This window comes from Ornithodoros turicata, chromosome 1 (genome assembly GCF_037126465.1).
Source record: "Ornithodoros turicata isolate Travis chromosome 1, ASM3712646v1, whole genome shotgun sequence".
NCBI classification, from domain to species: Eukaryota; Metazoa; Arthropoda; class Arachnida; order Ixodida; family Argasidae; genus Ornithodoros; species Ornithodoros turicata.
Genome location: NC_088201.1, coordinates 32,706,884 through 32,726,915, shown reverse-complemented (window position 1 = coordinate 32,726,915; position 20,032 = coordinate 32,706,884). Strand labels below are relative to the sequence as shown.

General features: G+C 45.4%; 1 protein-coding gene across 3 annotated transcripts; it reads left to right on the top strand.

The window, feature by feature from the left end:
* Positions 1-3,936: 3,936 nt before the first annotated feature.
* LOC135377913 (tubulin polymerization-promoting protein homolog) lies at positions 3,937-17,474 on the top strand. Of its 3 annotated transcripts, XM_064610670.1 has the most exons (6): positions 3,937-4,126; positions 4,208-4,296; positions 13,156-13,266; positions 13,915-14,132; positions 14,697-14,829; positions 16,433-17,474. In XM_064610670.1, the coding sequence occupies exons 3-6, from the start codon at positions 13,174-13,176 to the stop codon at positions 16,613-16,615; spliced, it is 627 nt and encodes a 208-aa protein (XP_064466740.1). In that variant the 5' UTR covers positions 3,937-4,126; positions 4,208-4,296; positions 13,156-13,173; the 3' UTR covers positions 16,616-17,474. The 3 variants fall into 3 exon arrangements, with proteins under 3 accessions (XP_064466740.1, XP_064466738.1, XP_064466739.1); XM_064610668.1 differs by lacking the exons at positions 3,937-4,126; positions 4,208-4,296 and adding an exon at positions 10,010-10,494; XM_064610669.1 differs by lacking the exons at positions 3,937-4,126; positions 4,208-4,296; positions 13,156-13,266 and adding an exon at positions 10,018-10,494.
* Positions 17,475-20,032: the final 2,558 nt, after the last annotated feature.

The following is a 20,032-nucleotide window of genomic DNA, read 5'->3' as shown; positions in this document are numbered from 1 at the left end:
CAGTTTTAAGAGTGTACACTCCTAAAACAAACACACAACAACCCTTGGGACTCTTAAAAGAAAGCTTCACCACATAGCACGCTGAATACAGAGTGATACCTCTATCACTCTTGATTTGTGGAAAGCGTGGAGCGTACACCTTTTTGTGACAGTTAAGATTTCGGCATAAGTGCCACAAAAAGGCGTACGCCTTCCGTTTTCAACAAATCAGGGGAGAGAACGATGTCATTCGGGATGATGGCTCGGAGCGTACTATGTGGTGAAGTTCATTTTTAAGAGTGTAGGGCGGCACAGAAGAGGGACGGAATCCCTGTTCCTCTCCTGTTGGCCGCGCATTCACACGTGCGACGTTCCCCACACTGTTAAAACAAAACCTGACCACATTAACACGCTCGTAACCATTCCGAATGATATCATTCTGTCTCCTGATTTGTTGAAAAGGGGAAGAGGCGTCTACCTTGGACACATTATGCATGTCCAAGATAGGCCCTTCCTCCTGTTCTAAAAAAAAGTCAGGAGACAGAGTGATATCATTCGGAATGGTTAGGAGCGTGTTATGGGGTCAGGTTTTGTTTTAACAGTGTGGGGAACGTCGCACGAGCGCTCAGGGCGTCCTTCAAATCCGCGTAGTAATCTTTCGCCGTTTACCTTCCTGTTTTAACGGTGTTACATGTCGCCATACTAAACACTCTAAAAACAGAATATCACCGCATAGCACGCTGTCCGCCAACCATGCGGCCACGAATGAGAGGTTTATCGCTTCTGATTCCAGGAGAGATGGGGCGTACGCCTTTTTGTGGTAGCTTGGATACATGAAATTGTCACAAAAAGGCGTACGCCCCCTCTCTTTTCGAATCAGAAGTGATAGCCCTATCATTCCTGGAAATGGTTGGCGGACAGCGTGCTATGCGGTGAAGTTCTGTTTTTAGAGTGCAGGCAGACAAACTTTACGACTAATACCTATAGCCACACGGCAAATTTAATGCATTAAACGCAATGGCATTTACTTCACCTCCTAACCAACCATCATCTCGAATGACATCGTTCTCTCCCCTGATTTGTTGAAAACGGGAGGGGTACGCCTATTTTGTGACAATTATGAACATCATAAGTATCATAGAAAAGGCGTACGCCTCCCGTTTTCAACAAATCGGGGCAGATTCGAGATGATGGTTGGCTAGGAGCGTGCTATGCGGTGAAGTTCATTTCTAAGAGTTGTATGTTCTGCATAATTGTCGCAAAAAAGGCGTACCCTCCTGTTTTCAACAAATCAGGGGAGAGAACGATGTCATTCGAGATTATGGTTGGTTAGGAGGTGAAGTAAATGCCATCCCGTTTAATGCATTAGGTTTGCCGTGTTGATAGGGCATTATACCACGGCACCATTATTTTGACAGTGCAGAATACTCCAGCGGAAGATGGGGAAAATGTCAGCTCTCGGCTGCCACGCAAGCACGAGCATTCAACGTCATGTTTGTTCATGCACTGCCAACACCACCTACAAACAAAGCGTGGCCACATAAACGACATGACGTTGTCATTAATAGGCCACCAATCACGACCGTGCTTCAGCTGTGGAGACGAGCCGTCATGAGCGAGCTGCATGTAACGGCAGCCAATTGTAGAAAGCCTGGGTTTGAAATCGTCTGCTGTGATTTGCTGGGGCAGACGACATCCCGACTTTAGATGTCCACGTGGCGAAGGAGTGAGAGGAGGTATTAAGCAGGCCTTCTGCATCTGAGTGACGTTGGGACAGCTAACCGTGGGGAATATCCTGTGGATGGGAGCATACCGTTGCAGACGACAAGGAGGCACGCAAACGATGTTGTCTGCTAAGTCAACAGCTAAGTGCGCACTCCCGATATTCCGGCACCGTAGTGAATGCTTAACATAACACGCGGTGAAACTTCTGCCCCGTGAGCGGCTTTTAGTTTTTTCTTCCACTGGAATATTCCGTGGGGATGTCGCTCGTGAGAATGCACGGTTATGGTTATCCCACAGAAGGCATTCGACTGGTCATGTTAGACATGCTTCCTGGATAGTGGTGTCCCATCTGATAACTTGAGTCACGCATCATGTACAAGCCTGCCAAAGTTTGAAGAAATGACATCCAATAGTCACAGAGAAGATGATTCTTTCAGAGAAACCTCGACGGTTGGACGCTTCGGTGCAGTACGCTTGCACCGGTCACGTTCGGTAGCCTGTGTGGCGTTTCGGGACGGAAACCTTTCCCTCAACTTTTGCTTTGTTATGTCTTCTTGCTTTCCTTTTTGTAGCCAAATGCCGAGGACAACGACAAGACATATCAAAGGTAAGCTACAAACTGACGAACTCCGAAGCCAAAGGTGGATCATGGCAGCTGTCTACCAAAGGAAAACGCACAAGACAGGTAAAAGTTTACACACCGTGGACGAGAAAGCGTTCAACGACCATTTACAATTACGAAACCAAACGAAAAGAACGCACGATCGTGCGGAGTGGCATTAAAATGCCATCAAGACAAGCAGAATGTAGACCTCAAGCGTGACCTAAAATAACGGCATGAGAGATCCGTACACTGCCCATAGGCCACTTCGCCTTCGTGTACCAATTTAAAAAAGGTTCGAGCACTGTGTACCCTACACATACGCACAGGGCCGCCGTCTACAGGAAGGGGGGGGGGGGAGGCTGAGCCCGCCTAAAGGGGCGCAAACAAGATACCTTCCGAAAAGCAAGAATACGGAGCGGGTGCGCAAATTTCCCACTTGCCCCCCGTGGGCGAAAAGTAGACGTCGGTCCTGCATACACACGCACACATAAGAAAAAACAAGATTATATAAAGTACACAACATAGGAAGCGCGCACCAAGTGAGCTCTCCGTAGTCGTACATCCCGTTAGCTGTGACGTCACCGCAGGGGCGGATTTAAGGGGGACGGGAGGGGGCGACAGCCCCCCCCCCTCTCATACGGTCGTGTTCCCTATGTAAAACCCTATCTCCTGGACGATGCTGCGCCGCAAAGCACGAAATTTCCTTAAGACCGCCCCCCCCCCCCCCCCCCCATGACAGACCCTTAAATCCGCCCCTGCGTCATCGAATATCTGGCCAACGACACTAGTACCCTTAGGAGAGCGAGCACAAAGGGAAGTGGGAATCGACAGAGCAAGTGGAGAGGGCGGGCACACTTGAGCACTGGGACAGAGCACTGGCTGTGATGAGGGAGGCCATGCCAGACCACGTAGACTTTAAAGTCAATCCTATCGTTAGAACGCACCCTGCCTTAAAAGTATAGGTGGCGTGCATATGACCTCACACCATAGCTTTACCCGTGCTTTTTCCCTCTTTCTGGTGAACCAGCGCACGTCAATGCACACCACCTACAAGGGATAGACTTTTTAAACGAGTGCTGGGAGGAAACTAGCAACAGTATTACCTCACGATACGCACATCGTCACCCATACAATCGCAGCCATTAGTGCTGGTATGCAAGTACGTGAGAGGATCTGTCAACGTAGCATGCTTATCGAGGAGTACATTCGGATGTAAATCCGATTAAACAAAAAAAAAAAAAAAAAAAACGCGCGAGAAACAGAGATGTTCTGTCTTTGCATGGCAGACGGAACCTAGGGATTGGGATGGACAAAATGGCGTAGATGCAGGCTAGCTAGTGGATGAACTCAATAATGTAAAAGCCAGACTCAGGCTTTTACACAAGGAATTGGGAATACGACACGAGATCTCCCCAGGAATAGATAGGAAATTACTGAAGTTTGTCTACACCACAATGCACAGGACAATAATCGAAAACAACAACAACACAGAACACTGTGCCACGGTGATACGCACAAAGGCACGAGATATTGTGGCGGCAAAAATCAGTGACGGGTATATGTTGCAGTGTGACGCGCTGTAGGAGCACCATGTTTTAGAGTTCCGCGTTCTGGCGCCACCTATCGGTGCCAATTGCAGGCTTATCCGGAGCCTCCCTCAACAGCAATCTCCCACCCGCGAGGCGGAAGCTTGCTTTGCATCGTGCGTTGCTCGATCAGCCGGGAACAAAGTCAGACAAGTTTATGCAACAATAGTTCCGCTATTGTTGGACAGACTAGTGGACCTTGAACCTCGTCATTCATTTTCTCCTTCGGTAGGTAAGCGCCTCAATAATGTTCGTGTTTGGCGGTGGTGGCGGAGTATAATTGCGGATGATAGCAGCGGTATCACCGGCGCAGTGTGGCAAAGAGGAATTACAGGAGAGCTCCCACTCCTCTTGCAACGGTCATACATTGGACAACTGACGCGAGCACAGCAGAGTGCACAGGTATCGCCTTTCTCTTTTGGGAGCAGTATGTGGGGAATTTAAGTCGCCTGTAAGGGCAGAGAGAGTGCAGCGGGGTTCGTTTCCCCGTTTACTTCAGAACGGTGGCGCCTCTGCCAAATGTATTGATCTTTCGGGCTTCGCAAGCTTGGAGGCAGCTTGCTCGTGAACTCACTAATGTGCCTTTTCCCCCCTTATTAAGAAATATCTGGGCTACACCTAGAAATACCGCTGTGATTAAGTGTAGGGAGTGCATAGTACAAAGGAAGTGATTAGATAAGAAGCGGAAATTACGGAAACGCGGGAAGCCAATAGTAGTACGTTTCAAATGGAGACGAGGTTCACGCCGGTGCCAAATATTGAAGTATTTTTGTCTCCGCGGGACTCTGCTTATTTTCTTTGGAAGAGGTTCCGACAGGAATTTCGGACCCACCCAATGATATCAAAGTCGTTCGATTTTTTTTATGGAAACTCCATATCGCGATACAAGGACGCCTCTCCCAGAGTACCAGCCCGTTACAGAGTGGATGTTACGCTGTGCGGTGGGACTCCATGTTGGGTTGCTGTGTGTTGGATTGAGACTGTTGTATTGAAAGTTGTTTTCATTTGATAGGGGATTGGGCGTGGATCACGGTTGCATACACAATGCTAACCCGTACTTTTAACCTGTTTGTTACAACAGGTTAAAAGTACGAGTTACTGAAGATGCACGAATTGACATGTCGAAGGAAACATATTCGCGTATCATAAGTGGTGTTTCAGTTTTCTGTTTTGATGTGTTGGGTAACCACGGTTATTTTATGTTAAATTATACGTATATGGCGTGTTTTCGATGTGACATATGTATGCCGCGGAATATATTTGAGGTAGCATTACATATTCTCTAGAAATAGTTAAATACGTGTATGTGTGGATGTGAAGTGGTTTCATGTCACAGGTATTCGCTAGCGGTTCTATGGGAGAAGACGTAGCAGCGGAATATTTACGTTGTGTACTTGCTGTGATGCTGTAAATGAAATGCGTGAGGTTGGATATAACCCACGGGAAATGCAGGTAAAACAATTATTTGTGTTTGAACCACGCAAAGACACGCACTAGAATGGGCGGATATTTTAAGGAAAAGAGTAATTCGCTAAAGGCATGTACGTGCTACAGCTATAAACCACACAAAAATTTATTAGATTACTGATGGACGCCATAACCTAAGTTGAACCAGGACGTGTCTTTATCTCTAAGCCGCGTTATCTGTACACAAATACACGTATCATATCCAACTCCTGCTACGCGGATAGACCGCTTGTCGTTAGACAGAATCTGAAAACCTTAATGACCGAAGGTAAAGCAGAACGAAGACAGTCCTTGCTTTTCTTTCGTCTCGATGCTCCACAGACTTGACGCGCAAATGGCTGCAGTCATCAAGCTATTTTGCGACCCAGGGTACACAGCTGTGTTTAACTCCAGTGGTCCTTCGTCGTTGGTTGACATTAAACCAGACACGCATAAAATACTTTAGACGAGCATTTAAAGTACTATGTATGCGTAGGTACCGAAAGGTAATTCGGATACATTACAATGTATTCAGAGTGGAGCATCAAATGTCGAGAAAAACATTTGAAATGCATTTAGAATATCGGAGGATCACGCATCACCGAGTAGAAAAAAGCTTTTCAAGACACACAAGTATTTCGGTACAACAGCTGCATTTCAAAATGCTCCGTTAGATAGCTTTCCTTCCATTCAATTAAACATCACACACACACACAAATCACCAGCAGAAAACCAACAGCTGCGACCAAACACTCCATAGAGTTGCCTAACCTAAAACTCCACGTCTTTTCCTCCCACGGTATCTTCTTCACCATGCAACGTTTAGACATTTGAAGTTATCCCATTTGACGTTATCCCAATATCCCGTCTTACATCGCGTTATCATGACCACAGAAAGCTTGTGTCCATTTCAACAAACTGACATTCAAGTTGTTCGTATCTGTCGTTGTTAAAAGACTAACTTTGCCCATTTGCGAACCAATTAAGCTATAAGAAAATCTGTGCATGCTTGTTTGGTCATCCCAAGCAAATCTAAGTATCGTACGTATCGTATCGTATCTACGTACGTACGCATTTGCGTGATGCTGTGTGACTTGCGCGTCAGGGGGTGTTTCAACAGGTGATGCAGAGAATGGGATCGCTCTGCTTCTGTCCTTCTTCATTTTGAGTTGCGGTGTGTTACTGTTTTCACGAGGTACGCATCTACGAAACCCCAAAGGGACGGCTTCATTATCGTCACACTCCATTACATCGGCGCAGGAACATCACGTCCGCTCGCTAAGAGAGGCGGGGGAGACATACTGCAAACGTATATTTTTCGCGTATCTTCAAATTGGCCGTTTGAAAACATATTCGCGATTATACTTGATTTCGCGATAGGCGATGTCCTTCGTTTTGCAAAGTGCCTCTTTCTGTCGAGACCGCGTTGTCAAAAGGGAGCAAATTATTTGTTGAAAATTGTTGATCGAGACAAATTAACGAACGGGTACACCACGCGTGTAAATCAATGATGAGCAACGGCTGTTCGCGCGGTATCAAGGCGGACCTCCGTGCGAGAGGTTTCTGAAGTAGTCTCAAAATGCGAAGGTACGATTCAATCTGGGCACGTCCAAGCATGTCTGGCTCCGTTTCACAGAGCGTGAGATTCAGCACAAATAAAGATGCGGGTCTTAGCAGCCTGTGCCACAATCAGTGTCAATTTAGTCGCGAGTACCATTCTCCGCGATCATATCGTCGCGAAACATTTGCGAAAATTATTATATCACGAATACAACTCCCTTTACGGTACTTGATACCTTCTCCTATGTGCACTGTGACAGTGCAGAGAAAGCACGCTTTACAGGAGACCGGCGTGACTGGACGGACAGACGGACGCGCACACGCTTTGCCTGACTCCGCTCCCTATACGAAGACGCATTCGGCATCGAATTACATTCAGAATGCGTTGCTGTCATATGCCCACCATCTGGCCCCTTTGTCTAAGACTTCATAGACATCGTCTAGGATGTGTTGCTTCGATAACGGCCAAAAAGTCGCCGAAACGCTGTCCCGCGGAATCATCCGCTCTTCACGAAACTAATGGACCTCTCCGGTGGTACTCGTCACCAAGTACGACGGAAGAGCCACACAACAAGTTAGGAATGACAGACTCCCAGTAGTGCGTTTATCGAAAACACAAACAAGCCTCCTGCAGATGACACACATTCAGACACAGTTCAGAACAGACTCTCTTCACCCCATCGGATAATGCCTGCCCGGGTACTGGCCTCAGCACGAAATATGCCATACGCGCACAACCAGAAATATGCGAACCTAGTGATTGTGCCGCGAGTCGCGACGACTACCCGAAGTCAGTTGCTGGATTTGGAGCAAGCTGACCAACCCTCGCATGAAGCTGAGCTTTCAACTTAACATGTACGTGTGTGTGTGTGTGGGGGGGGGCGTTATTCACAACATTCCCAAACTGGTGGAACCTACACTCTTAAAACGAACACTTCACCACATAGCACGCTGAAGGCCAACCGTTGTACAGAGTGACACCTCTATCATTCTTGATTTGTGGAAAGCGTGGGGCGTACGCCTTTTTTGTGACAATTAACATTTCCGCATAAGTGTCACAAAAAAGGCGTACGCCTCCCGTTTTCAACAAATCAGGGCAGATAACGATATCATTCCAGATGATGGCTGGCTATGAGTGTGCTATGCGGTGAAGTTCATTTTTAAGAGCGCATTGCAACGAATGATAGGGCTATCGCTTCTGATTCGGAGAGAGAGAGAGGGGCGTACGCCTTTCTGTGTCAATTTTCATATATCCAAACTGCCACAAAAAGACGTACGCCCCCCTCTCTCTTCGAGTCAGAAGCGATAACACTCTCATTCGTGGCAATGGTTGGCGGACAGCGTGCTATGCAGTGAAGTTCTGTTTTTAGAGTGTAGCATGGCCATTTAAACGTGCTTGTGGTACAGGCAACTTGCATTGTGCACGTAGTGTGTGACGGCGTGACACAAAAGAACAATTTTAGTGGTGCGTCTTGCTGTATAGCTACGCATGTGTTATGGCTCGCCTAAAAGCGAGGTGTAAACGATAATAGAAGGTAGGGTAACGTTGCTCTATAACCTATGTGTCCCCTTTAATATAGTGACTGTAAAGGAGGAAGACGGTAATGGAAAGACATCGGAACAGCAACGACATTTTTGTACAAATGAACATATGTAGAACTACTGCAGCCGCCCATTTGTCCTTCAACAGTATGATGCTAGAGAGAAAAAGTATCGAAATTATTTCCTAAAAATCGGAAGGTATGCTGAACTTTTATATACATAACCCTAGTTAGCCTGAAGTCCGCGCGACATGTATAGAGGTAGAGCTGCCCAGTTCATCCCTGTTTGCTTGAAGATAGATCGCATACTCAAAGTACAACCCTCATCTGATTACTGATATATCAGATAGAATCAGTTAGTGCTTGTTATCTTTTTGTGTCAGCTTTTTTTTAATGCTAGACCTTGATGGATTGGGAATGCAGGTGAAGCTTGTTTGTTCGAACGCTTACACACAGCGAAGAAGATGTAAGTCTTAAAACATATGCGCTGGAGCAGAATCTGACCCGTAAGAGGGGCACGACTTCTAAAACACGAAGCAGTATTACGCTGGTCTACCAGCAAGTGGCATTGAACAGATTTTGTGATGACTGCATTCGTGTAATGTTCTCTAACTGGAACTATCGATCAAAGGACAATAATGTAAACAACAATGTAAAGTCTAATGGAAAAGCTTTTGGTCGTCACTGAGCATGTATAGGACTGGTCAAGTAAGGACACTCGGTATTCTCATCAGGTTTACCTTCAAGGAATGATCTATCTTTCTCCGCGGTCCCTAAGAAAGTGCACGAGCGTACACGATTGTGACTGGTGCGAGACACGCAGTGTGCGTGATGACTCCGACGACCCTCGAACGGAGCGTGAATCACGAAGCGTCGAAGACGTGCCGCAGATGCTCCGCGTGTGGCGCGGGTGGATCTTTACATTCCAAATACGTATCCCTTCGTCAGCCTCTTCTGCCTGTTGTCTCGAGAAAGGCACAGGTATGCCAATCAAGCTCAACATTTCCTCGTGTGATACAGTGGACAAATCTGGGGGTGGGTCTGTGAAACAGAAGAGACTGTACTGGGAGCTCGGTATTAATCGGACAAGTTACACTTATTAATAGCATATCGCAACTTGTTAGCAACGAAATCAACGTTCAACAACTGGGGACGAATTGTGACTGCTGCTGAGTGCTATGCGAGTCATTTAAAAGCTGATACAAAATACGATTCGAGCTGATCCTGTGCCCACGCGATGAAGGTAACAAACCACAGAAGATGAAAGGAGGATCGCAATAAATGCAAAGAAATGCCAAAAGTTCATCAGTGGAACGTGTTGGAAATATATATATATATTTTTTAAATCGTGCAGACGCCACGGTGGAAATTGCGTTGACCCTATATATGCACGTGACGAATCTTAACGGCGTCACGGTAATGGGCCCTCTCGACCAATCGTAGTACTCGCTCAGGAATACACAATGCTAAAATTATCCAATGACTTTAGAGCACTGGGCGGAGGTGCTAATTCGAGTCGTGCAGAAAGCCAAAAAGCATTCGAGCAACGCGAACGGGCGAAGTTCCCTCACCACACTCTTCTAAGAGCTTGCTAAGAGGGCTAAACGATCGGAGAGGGAAATGTATAGGTTAGTACGACCTACAAGTTGGCATAAAACACTTTGCAATCATTATACGCCGTGCGAAGTCGGGGGGAGCCAGAAATCAGTCAGACGCCGGTGGATCTACCGACACTATAGCGCTGCGCTGCGCACTTCGTATTATGAGAGCACCCCGAATCATGTCCCATAGTTGTACCTTTATCGCATCGTGAATGGCAAAGCTGAAGAAGAGGTCAGAACGGCGGTTAATGCTCATGCCAGAACACTACGACGATATGGAGCGTACAGATGGCGATGAATCGGAGTCTTCACGATCCTCGGCGGAGGCTCCAAGAGAAGATATTTGCTGTTCCATAACCAGTCTACAAGATCACTTCCGCGTCCTGCAGGCTAATATCGTCGACGAAGTCCGCAGGGCGATTCGCGAAGAATTTGACGACTTTCGTGTCGCAGTAAGTAGACCTAGACCATATCCCTGTTGCTCGCACTTTTAATGCTATTGAAATCGTTCAGGCAGTCCTTCGCGTTGTACAAGGACTCCAACATTTTTTATGTGTCGAGAAGAACGCGTGAACTGTGAATTTCAACTTTAAGAGTGAAATTGGGAGAACGAGAGCGTGATGTTTCTTGAGGTGGACGATACACGAACGCAGAGGCGAAAAGAATGTCACGCGTCACAAAGGTATTGACTCGTACGCGAGTACCATTCTTCATTTCCAATTTCACCTTCACAAGTTGCAACATAAAATATTTACGCATTCACAACAAGAAACATTCCAATGCATTTCAAAGGCGATATAGTCCCATATATAAAATACAGGCCAGTCGAAAACGGCGTAATATTGCGTCCAATGTTGAGAAAACTCCCACTTTCCGCTTCTGTGAGTGTGGAAGTCATCCCGAGTTACGGAACACACCAGGGACCGAAATCATGTGACCCAATAAGTGCAAAAACTCAGGTTACCTCCGCACAAGCAAACGCACGTAACGGGATGGAACACAATTTCTTTTCTTACAAACAAACAATTTCCCAACGAATAGCGACATGTATAGTTTGTGTATCCTAAGATCCTATAGGAAATTAAACTTTTAAGCGCGCTTTCAGATAATGTTCACGACTTATCCGCGGGTAGGAAGAAAGAAGAAGGATGAAGTTTTTACTGTGCAACATATCTCCCGATTGCCATAAAAAAATATTTGTTCTCCGCATTTGTTATCCTCCAATTGCGTTACACATATGTGTTTGTTTGTTTGTTTGTTTGTTTGTTTGTTTGTTTGTTTGTTTGTTTGTTTGTTTGTTTGTTTGTGTGTTTGTGTGTGTGTGTGTGTGTGTGTGTGTGCGTGCGTGCGTGCGTGCGTGCGCGCGCGCGCGTGTGTGTGTGTGTGTGTGTGTGTGTGTGTGTGTGTGTATGTGTGTGTGTGTGTGTGTGTGTGTGTGTGTGTGTGTGTGTGTGTGTGTGTGTGTGTGTGTGTTTTCTGTGGGCCTTGACTCCGCTGTTTTCTGCTGCGCTGTTTGTAAGCTGCGAATGGGCCGCTGTGTGTATTGGTACGGAACACGGAATATCACGCAAACAGCAGCCCGCTCACAGCTCTGTGGTAATTCATGTGACAGTATTGACATAATTCCACTTTCAACACAGAATACGTTGTTTGAAATCCCATTTTTCAATGCTGCTGGTGCGGATAAATATCTCAACAAGCACGAAGGACAACGAGGGAAGCGACGCTCTCGGTCGTTCATCGATGCCAACACGAGGCCCACGTGATCAGTTTGACATCCTACAAAATGACGGTCATCCTTCGCGGGCGTTTAATGGTCTCTTAAATGAAGCCACGTGAAGCGTTTGTCGCTATTTCTTTTTATAATAATGAGCTCCAGCGCACGTAAGAGATGGCGTTCGTGGTTCTGCGCACGCGCAAAACATAACAGGCGTACACTCTAAATCTTTTCACACCTTTAAAAGTGCAACAACGTGCATGGCGCACGCCTTTTTAGGTGTAATTATGCTAACATCATAATGGAGAACGGGTTCGCACAAATTTTCTTTACTCGAGTGTTGTCTGTCCTCCGAAAATTCAGTCTTGCAACATCTCAACATTGTTCAACAGTATTGTAGACACTTGCGCGTGCTCGATTATCGATAGCGATGCATATATGCATTAGCTCGTACCTACGATATCCAAGACATAATGAAAGCAAGATTTGCGCTGACACTTGATCTTTAGTAATGCTTTCTAAATTTTGTAAAATATCATCCTGGAGATGCAATGTTACGCAACCAGGTTGAATGTTCATAGCGCACACCTTTAAAGGTGTGAAAAAGTTTACAGTGTAACATAACAAAGAACATTGCGCAGAACCACCACACTAGTGAGTTTTAGTATATCGTACGCCTTTGCAGACCACCAACGCTATCCCTTACGTATGCAATGGTGCTATAGCCTACGATATACTAAAACTCACTACTATACCTCGCGTACGAAATATAGCGACAGAGTACGATGCACTAAAATTCTCTAATAGCGAGTGTTAGTAGACCGCTACCGCGTCTACCGCACCCTATATCAGCAGATAGATTCTCAGTCACACTCTCTGTCACTGGTTCCTGTAGGCATGGTAAGTTAACGGCGACGTGATCAGCGGTCTACTAACAACCGCTAATGACTGGACGGCATTCGCTAAAAGTACGTACCTTATTCCGAAAAAAAAAAAAAAAAAAGCGGCCGGTATTTATGTGTTCCTCGATAACATGTTGTGGAGCATTTCTACCTCATAATACACTCATAGCTACCGATCAACCGATGAACAAATCACCTTCTTCGCCAACGTGATCCACCATCGGTGAACCGAACTTTAGAAACCTACGAGAACTTAAGATGCGACTCGTGGAGTATTTCGGATGATGCCGTGTTCGTGGGCTTGTTTCTTTTCCTTTCGTTCTTCGAACATCACTGGACTAGACAATGTTTGCTGGATGACGTCTTATTTGGAGCTTTGCTGTTTTCATTCATTGTACCCGTTTCTAGAGAGTGGACAGCAGTATTCAACTCTGAATCGAAAGAAGCCATTTTAGACCATTTTTTCTTCTTCTTCTATCCATCACCATCACCAGAAACCGAAGGAGACCGCGATGGGGACGAGACCACCCGGAGACCGAAAGCCGGGACGCACTGCGCTTCATCGCTGCGCTGGTGACGTGAGCTCTCATGCTGAAAATATAAAGGCACGAATAGTTCAAACGGCAGAGAAACATTAGAGAGTTTTAGTAGACCATTGATAACGTGCCCTTCGAAGCGCCTATATACCGCATTCAACTGATAGACAAGATCCTGAGTCACCGATGCGGCCATTGGTTCTCGTATAGGTAGGATACTGTCCCGCTGACGTTACCAGCGGTCTCCTAAAACGCTTCGTTGCTAGAAATAACGGACGAATACTTTTTGTCCATCAGTGTGCGAGAGAATCATTTATGTTTTTCACCATATCATCTGCTAAAGGCGCAGAAGCTTCAACGCCATTCGTCTTTCAACAATAGAATACCTAGCAATCGTTGGTGTGAATCTCCATAACGTAAAAGCCTGAGTCTGGGCACACGGAAGGACGACACGAACACACGACTCAACTCACTGGTTTGAGTCGTGTGTTCGTGTCGTCCCTCTGTGTGCCCAGACTCAGGCTTTTACATTCTGGAGTTCATCCACCAGCTGGCCTGCATATACGCCATCTTGTCAGTGTGAATCTCCTTCCTCTGTGACAGTATTATGGTTCTTGGTCTGAACACACTCTATGCATACCCGGAATATTGCAAATATGCGAGATGCGGCTCAGTAAGCCAAGCATTAGACTTCTAATGTGGAATTCGCATTTTTAGATGGCCACCCCTCCAGGATCTCCGACGCCTGGGTCTCCGCAGCCCACAGCTTCGTTTGAGGCCCAGTTCAAAGCGTTCGCCAAGTTCGGCGACAGTAAAAGCACCGGCGAAGCCATTACCCTGTCCAATAGCGACAAGTGGTTCAAACAAGGCAAAGTTATCGACGGCAAGAAGATCACCACCACGGACACCGGAATCTACTTCAAACAAGTGGCAAAGTAAGTCGTGAGCAACACGAACTGCGCGAAAACTGAATGACAGCTAGTTGGGGAAAAGACGAACGTCCGAGAGCAGCACAAACACCCCCCGAGACGTCTATTATTCATATCGCGAAAGAGCCGGTGTGTGCCAGGATCGAACCCTCCATTATGGAATGCTTGCTGTTACAACGATCGGCCAAGTCATCATTGGCAAAACAGGTTGTCCCACCTGACATGTCAGGGAATAGTGAAAGCGACGCGTAATCCACAGTTATTCGGTAAAGACAACAAGGTCGACTATGGTGGAGGCCATTTCATGTTGAGTTTGAAGGCGAACATATTTCATGTATATATTCAATGCAAAATGAAATTCATTCTGATCTTTGCGAAGCAATTTTAATTCAAGGGACACAGCTAAAAGCGAGGGACAAGATTTACTACAGCAATCCAATCCAACTTTCGGACAAAGCATGAAAATGGTACTTATCGAATCTCGTCGCTGCCAAAGAAAGAAAGTCAGTCGCGCCTGACCCGAACAGTGCAGCTGGTGCACACTTGTACAACGGCAGGCCTTCTTTTCAGGACGAAGAAAGCTCTGGCTATAAAAGACTACGAACAGTTCCTGCAAATTATTGGCAAGAACAAGAAAGTGGAAGTTGAAGATATCAAGCAGAAATTACGTACCTGCGGACCGCCCGCGACGACTAGAACAACGGTAAGTAAGGAACATCATTATTCCATGATCTGGTGGTTGCCGTTCGCACTGTTTGGGACGCGCGCTTGAGACGAATTGGCTTCATCAAGGGACAACACAAATGAACCTAAGCGCCTAAGAATCAATGTGGTTCACAAAAAGCCGAGGTAGGCGAGAGTCTGACACTTTAGGCCCTGTAGTCGCACTGGTTCTTGTTTTTATCCCGCGAGCCACCGCTTGAACTTTATTGATTCAGATTGGAGGCTTTATGTTTTCGTGCTGTCCACAGTCTTTGTGGAACTTCTTGCGAAGAGATTGCAGTTCGCAAAACTGCACAGTTACTGACAACGATGCATGACTGACGATACATGTGGCCACAACTGATATGTATAGGCAAACCGTAAGGTGAGACAAAACGCCGAGCTCATGTGTTTTATATTCCGTGCTGATTTGAGAGTATACTACAGCTTCCTAGTATAGAACTAGCGGAAAGAGTATAGCAGTGCTTAAATTTGGCAGCGCTAAATGTATTTGGTCGTTTTTTACTATCGGTAGCGATGATATGACGCAATTACGCAATCGAGTGGAGTAGCCAGTGCTGAATACAACACTGGTGTGTGACCGGTTTTTTACCTGCTCCTCTGAAACCTCCGTTTCGTTTCATACTACCGTCAGCACATAGAAACACTCTAGAGCTAATGAGTATCATACTACACACAAAACAGCCCATTTAAAGCTGTGAAGTATTCCACTTGCGTAGTCCCACTGAGAAACGAAAGAGCGTTTTTCTTGCTGTAAACGATGAAGTGGTGAATGTAAATGATGCCGTTGTGTGTGATCGGGACATGCTAGGGGAGGACCGACTCAGAGTTCATAATCAGAATTCGTCATTAGGACCAACCTGGCAGTTGGGGGAGGGGGGGATATACGTTTATTTCGGATCAGCAGCATTTCTCAATGAAAAGTCCCCAACGGCAGCTCTCAGTGTGACAATGTCTCAGTGGCAACTTTAATAGTAGATAACGGAATAAATTATGTATTGTTTGAGTCTACTCCCGTGCACACCGTGAAAAAAAGGAGTAAATTGAGGAGAAGAATTACAGGTTGTAGTCCCTATCTAGATCGCATAGTTTACCGAACCTGAAATTATTCCACAGCGCTGCAAATATAGTCCCTAAACTTCGCATAAACGACGGTGCATTTAGTCCCGAAAGGGACTAACAGTTGTGGCAATGCATATCGTCCCCAAAATGATAAAACTGTCCGTTTTTCCCCCTTAGAGTGTGGTTGTGACACACTCTAAGTGGTGGTGACTAGTCGGGACACCAATGATTCTATGGATGTTACATAAAGTAACGTGGCGTTCATGAGAAGGGAAGAATATCAATGTCGGACAAATACGCGGGAGCCTGGGTAATTTCCAATAATCAACGCAGAGGGTTTCGTGGGTCTACGTCATCAAGCAACAGGCCAAAAATAGCAGCTGTTGCCATTGAAACCCGGCGAGGCGAGCCAGGTGACGTTGTGTCGTTCCATTTGTGCTCGTCTCGCACTTCTGTAGTGATTCTTAACCGACTATGCATCACTGCGCTGTCCCTGTTGCTAATACTGCTTGTATTTCCAGCCTGTAGCCACAGGAGGAGCCGTGGCACGGTTAACGGACCACACTAAGTACACTGGGACGCACAAGCAGAGGTTCGACGACACGGGTAAAGGCAAGGGAAAGGACGGCCGTGAAGATCCCCCTGATGAGTCGGGCTACGTCACAGGCTACAAGGACCAAGGGAATTATGACAAAACCCACTGAGCTGCGTCTCCGACTGTACATAACCCTTCCGGCAGTGTTGCGTTCCTTGTGTTAGACATATCGTGCATGAAGCATCGTGCGTCATTGAAGTTTCGCTGTGAAGCAGATTATCTGCTTCTTTTCACGCTTCCTTAGCTTAATTGTTAAATGACTTACTTTACCTTGTCCACCGTAGGAACGTTTGATGATGGTTCGATTCTTCTCCAGATAGGAGCAAAACAAAAAAAATCTAAACGTGTGATTGAACCAAAATGGGAACGGTTTTTACAAAGAAGGCAAGGTGTGCAGAAAATAGGAGATTGCTTCAACTAATTGGATATGTAGGTACTGCAAGGTGCGTTATAAGAATGGTTCTACTGAAAATTCGGTGCAATAATTTCTCATATTTTTACTCAGGTAGCTCGATCCAAATGGGACATTTTGTCTGTATATACGAACGCAGAAGCCCCGTAATTCACAAATTCAACTATGCTTATGTAATGCAGCACACACGATACCTTTCCCGCTGATTCACAACGATGGCTTTCCGAGATGGTACATATAATAAGGCTCGATGACGCTGAAACACATTTATCGTAAGCAATGTATATCGACCACCGGATTTCATATATTTTTGCGTTATTTGGAGAATTTTCACTAACTTTAGTAATGAAGACGCCACATAGAAAGTCGCACTTTTCTTCAAGAGTACAAATATGAGGAATATTCGTGTTCCAACATTCCCCAAGATGAGAGTCTCCCATTGTCCGACACATCTTTCCTTCCATCTACAAATTGCTAGCAGTGCCAAAAAATGTGAGAAAGTGCGCATTCATCGTGTAGACAATAATGTTTGTTCATAAAATTTGCCGCAACGAGAGGCTAGTGCATTAAATTAGCGTAATACGCGCTCTCGAGACGCTTGCTGTGGGGTAGCATACGCCACAAGCCTCTCGGAGCTGTATCCATGACGAAAAAAGGAGTATGTAAAGCGAGACAAACACCCAAACAAGCAAGAAGAAAGGTACATACAATGTTGTGGGATGTGCAACAAAGGTTCACATCAACTGGCTTATCTTCCGATGACAGGAAAAGTGTGAAAACGCACAACTCGAAAGGGAATCTGCATACCTTTATTATTGCTGTGTAATGTTAGACAGAAAGTTTAAAATTTACTCAACAACAAATTTTGATTAGTCGTTCGACTCGCAATCGACGCGAACGCGAACAATAAATATTTTGGTTCATATTCCAAAAATGCTAAAAACGCAATGCCACGTGCCGACTCAAAGCCTTCCTCCATAAAACACATCGGGGCGACGTGGAGAATATCGTCGTATAGGATAAAATATTTTTTCCTGAAACAGAGATCACAGAACACGAAATTTCCGCTGTAGTGCAAGCCTAAGACAGAAGAAACAGGGTGACTCAGTCCGACGTGGAGAATATTTTGTTTTCTCGTTTTCGCTTAGCACAGAGATCTACGAAATGAAAATAGAACGGAGCTCGTTCCTCATTGGTGGTGGTGGTGGTGGGGGGGGGGGGGGGGAATGGGGGGGAGTCTACCATTCGCCATCACCTCGCGACCGACAGCGTTGCAGCTTCGAAAATAAGCCGGATGAAGCGAGAAAGTTTGCTTACACAGTGTTAGTTATTACAAAATGTACCACGACGAATATTCAATGCAAACAAAGATTCGAAGAAAACAGGAATTCCGTGGATTCCTCAGCGCTGATAGTTTTACATTCTGCTGGTTTTCTATTCCCTCTGTTCGTGAAATCAAATATTCGATTAATACCAGTACGCAGGGTTTTTGCTACTGCTATTCGGCTAATCAAAGTAAAATAGAGAAATATACATGACACCTTAGTTTTCAAAGTCACATGTATGTCACAGTACGTACTGTCTCCTGTGCTACGAATATTCTGATATCCTGTGGTTACCACCTTTTTTGACACTAAAAGATACTTGTGACCTGGTTAACTGAATGTAACTATTTCATACATACAACTACATACAAGTAACTGTATACAAAATATTGTACGTGCAATTTCTCTCCATTTTTACTTTGGCAGCGAGAATGCAATTGCTATGCCCCATAATGCGGTACATACTTCCAGAATGTAAAGTTATGCTCAGGCTGCTTCTCCTGACGTCCCTAAAATAAGATTAGACTTGAATATGCTCTCTAACTGCCAACAGCACGATACAGACCCAAAAGTGAACTATGCCGTGACCATCTCAATCATACAAAGGCTCTGTTCAATTATATTACTGCGCACTTTTCTGCGTGTCATCCATTTGAAGGTCATGAGACTTGCAAATATTCAGCGTGGCATATCTTCATGTATCTTCTTCTGTAAGGCACAATGAAATCGTTAAACAGATATAATCATATTAATTTACTGTTCATTTTGTATCCATTCACTTTTCCCTGTGGATGTGGGCTTCCTCACGATGGCCAGCCACTCATTTGCGAATTTTTTATCTGTGCGTGTCCTGTATTGATGTTTCATGTTATGCCAGGAGCATTTTTGTAGAAGCAGACCTATTTTTAGCATGAAATGAATACACAACACTCAACTATATTGTCAACCTTTTGTATTTCATGTGCATTAGAACTCGTGCATACAAAAGTAACCAAAACTGAGCAGACATTAAAAAGCAAAACAAGAAACATTAAACTGTACACCTTAAAAAAAAAGGCAATTAGAAATGTAAAGGCTCGTGCCTCAGTAAAGCATCACCAATGTTGAGGAGCAACTGTTCGGTTGAATATGCATTACTCTGCATGTATGTGTATACATATATACTGTATGTGTTGCTGAGATTCAAGTATGCCATGCAAACTGAGCTGACAAATTGTTAATAAATCACTTCCGCAAGCATCATTATTTAATGCTGCACAAAGTTCGGGCACCCTCTTTGCAAGCATGTTCCTCACATTTTCATCTCAGCTGAGTTGAGTTGCAAGAAAAATATGAAGATTGTGGTTCCATGAAAGTGATGAAGGCGAACTTGATGCAAAGTAACTGTTCTGAGGCTGAAGCACACAAACAGACGTTCAAGGCGAACATTTTCGGCTTTTTGGTTTTGGACTCCACAAGGTAAAGTAATACACGAGCCTAGGCTCCGACGATAAAAATTTTGAAAATTTTTGTTCACGAGATGACTTTTATGTCATGAAATGACGTGGTAGGATGCCCTGTACTGTACAGGGATATTCCCAGGATTTTCATCCGGGGGGGGGGGGGGGGGGGGGGGGTGACGCCCATATCTGCTGCTTTTGTGGCTATTTTGGCATGGCCCAGCTGCCGAAAGTCCCTGCCTGTACAGCTTACCTGAAGCGGGTTTCGCCCTCGCCCTCCAACTTCGGGTTTGTTATTTCACCACATATTTTCCTAACAGCTTGCGAATGAAGTAAATACGGTACCTAAT

What these genes read in the sequence shown, in the direction of transcription:
- LOC135377913 (XM_064610668.1), top strand. Translation starts at nt 10,255, where the DNA reads ATGGCAAAGCTGAAGAAGAGGTCAGAACGGCGGTTAATGCTCATGCCA. An exon ending in TTGACGACTTTCGTGTCGCA is followed by an intron (nt 10,495 to 13,155) that starts GTAAGTAGACCT and finishes CACCATCACCAG; the next exon opens with AAACCGAAGGAGACCGCGAT. An exon ending in TACTTCAAACAAGTGGCAAA is followed by an intron (nt 14,133 to 14,696) that starts GTAAGTCGTGAG and finishes CCTTCTTTTCAG; the next exon opens with GACGAAGAAAGCTCTGGCTA.